This window comes from Amaranthus tricolor, chromosome 12, assembly GCF_026212465.1.
Source record: "Amaranthus tricolor cultivar Red isolate AtriRed21 chromosome 12, ASM2621246v1, whole genome shotgun sequence".
Classification (NCBI taxonomy): Eukaryota; Viridiplantae; Streptophyta; class Magnoliopsida; order Caryophyllales; family Amaranthaceae; genus Amaranthus; species Amaranthus tricolor.
Window position 1 is genome coordinate 15,878,194 of NC_080058.1, and position 2,901 is coordinate 15,881,094.

The following is a 2,901-nucleotide window of genomic DNA, read 5'->3' on the forward strand; positions in this document are numbered from 1 at the left end:
GTGATTCAAAATTTTGTATAATAATTGATGAATCTCGGGACATATCAAAAAAGGAGCAATGGCTGTTGTCTTAAGGTTTGTTTATAAACATGGATTTGTACAAGAACGCTTCTTGAAGTTAGTACACGTTAAAGACACAACCTCAAAAACTCTCAATAAATGTATTTTTACTGTTTTATCTAACCATGACTTGAGTGTTGCAGATCTTAGTGGTCAAGTATATGATGGTGTCAGTAATATGCGAGGTGAATGGAATGGTTTGCAAGCACTTTTTATGAATGACAACCCCTACGCATATTATGTGCATTACTAAGCACATCAATTGCAATTGGCTCTTATTGTCGTTGCTAGAGAAGTATCCAATGTTCATGATTTTTTCAAAGATTTAATATTTATCGTGAATAGTGTTAGTTTTTCTTCCAAGCATCATGATGAGCTACAATGAAGACAATTAGCTGAACTGGAGCGATTAATTGAAATTGAAGAAATCGTTACGAGAACAAGATTAAACCAAGTTGGCACTTCGCAACGTTCGGGAGATACTAGACGGAGTTCCCATTACAAATCAATTTGTAGTTCGTTAAAGATCTTCAATGCAACCCATTCAATCCTTGAAAAATAGCCACTGATCGCCATCTCTCATATGCGCAACGTGAGACGCTAAATATGCTCTAAGAAAGTTGTTGGCATTTGATTTTATCTTTATATTGCATATGATGGAAGAACTTATGAGTTTTACTGATAAACTTTGCCGAGCTTTGCAATGAAAAACACTAGAAATCTTGAATGCAATGGATTTACCTGCTGCTACGAAGATAAGGATCCAAGACTTTGAGGATAATGGTTGGGAAGGTCTTTTACATAAAGTGACCTTATTTTGTGATAAACACGGCATTCCTCTTTCTGAAATGAATGCTTTATATGCTGACATCATTCGATCTCGCCATAATAAGGATAGTGTAACAGTGGAGCATCACTATAAGGTGGATATATTTACAGCTGCTGTTGATCAACAATTGCAAGAACTAAATAGTCGTTTTAATGAGCAAAGAATGGAGTTGCTTATTTTAAGTTTTGCTTTGAATCCTAAAGATAATAAGTATTTTAATGCGGAAAAGATATGCCGTCTTGCAAAGAAATACTACTCTAGGGTGGGGGTGGGGGTTGGGTAAAGGTAGAAGAAGGTTTGGGGAAGGGAGAAAACATATTTTTATTTGTTTTGTTTAGGTTTCTGTTTTTTCAAAGAGTGTAACCTGCTATTACAGGTTGAATTCGAGGGTACGTTGAGAGGAAATCTACACCGTTGTTGGGATTATTTGTGAACAATAGATAGTTGAGATTATTCACATCAAACGAGTGAAAATTAGAATTATTTATATAAATTTTCCTTTATTTTAGGATTTTAACCCAATTCAACTCGATGGGTGCAATTGAAACTGTAGAAGCGTACGTATCTACGATCAAAATCGCAAGTTTTTTGAAAGAGAAGGGATGCTACGATTCAGATAGAATCAAATTAGAATACAAAGCATCCTTAAGCCAGGTAAGGGAAACACCAACCCACACCTCATCACTAATACCAGACACAACCCATCTGGCCAATCCGTGAGCTACCATATCACATTCACAATAGCAAAAACGAAAAGATAAATGTAGACTCAATTAGGAACGGGAACAGCAACAAGAGGGGGGGTGAATTGTTGTTGTTACTAATTCAAGCGTTCTTGCCCTGTTTTTTGCGGAATTGAATAAATAAAGCTTGAACTTAGAGCAAAAATAATAAAAGAGACAAACGATTTTTACGTGGAAACCTTCTAGGCCTAAACAGAAGGAAAAACCACGACCCCTCGGGATTTCTAAATACTCCACTATGTTTAAGGCAATTAGTTACAATTACAATAAACACCTTACTTCACTCGAAGCGAATCAACTAGGCCAACTCTTCTCTCTCAAATTGCTTTACTCAAAGCAACAAACTTAGCTTCACTAAAAGCTAAACTCCTCAATAACTTCACTCGAAGCTATCTAATTCCCCCTTAGACTCACTCGAGTCTAATTACAAGTTCTCTCAAAAACCGTTACAAAAGGATAAAAATTCTCTAAAAATAAAATTAATAAGTTGCTCAAGAAAATATTATGAGTTAATTGGCAATTTTCAAAACAAAATATTTCTTGTGGATTTCCAAAATAATCACATGAAAATAACAAAGTTCATGTGTTAGATGCTTAGGAACAGCCGAATCCACTTGCTATTTATAAAAAATAAAATCTCTAAGAAAATGGAATAATCCAATCCATTATTCCTTTATCAAAAAGATCATGGGAGTAATGTGGATTAATCACACAGACGGTTATTTCCACAAGACTTGATTAAATCAAGCATTCGGTTAATGCAACAATAACCGTTGTTCCCATTTACTAAAAATAGGTTCTGTTCCCTTAAAGCAGCAGTTTCACAAACAGCAGTTCCTGTTCCAGTAATAACTGCTGAAACTTTTATGCTATTTATAGAAACGGTTATACTTCATAGGAACGGTTACATGCTAACTAATTATAGGAATGATAACCTATTTTCTAAGATAAAAACCGGTTAAAAATAATAGCAAAGACTTTTTCAACAACAACTATTCCTATATTTAGCAAATCCAATATTTACTAAATATAGATCCTAAAATAACGGATCTTTATTTAGAGACTCATACGTAAAGTAATTTTCAGAAAACTTTTTGCCAATTAACTATAATAAATAAATGCAACAAATTAATTTCAATACATTAACTAAAAATAATAAAAATCAGAATTTATTAGTTAACGTTGGCTGACTTTAGTTTGGGAACAGTGCGTTGTCTCCAAAATCCAGTTTTGCTAGAACATCCAACCTGGGAACAGTAGACTTCTTGT

At 34.1% G+C, this 2,901-nt stretch overlaps 1 protein-coding gene across 1 annotated transcript; it reads left to right on the top strand.

The window, feature by feature from the left end:
- The first annotated feature begins 791 nt into the window (after positions 1-791).
- Positions 792-1,322, top strand: LOC130828629 (uncharacterized). Its single transcript, XM_057694593.1, has 2 exons — positions 792-1,151; positions 1,266-1,322. Exons 1-2 carry the CDS (start codon positions 792-794, stop codon positions 1,320-1,322), a joined length of 417 nt encoding a protein of 138 aa, XP_057550576.1.
- The last annotated feature ends 1,579 nt before the right edge of the window (positions 1,323-2,901 follow it).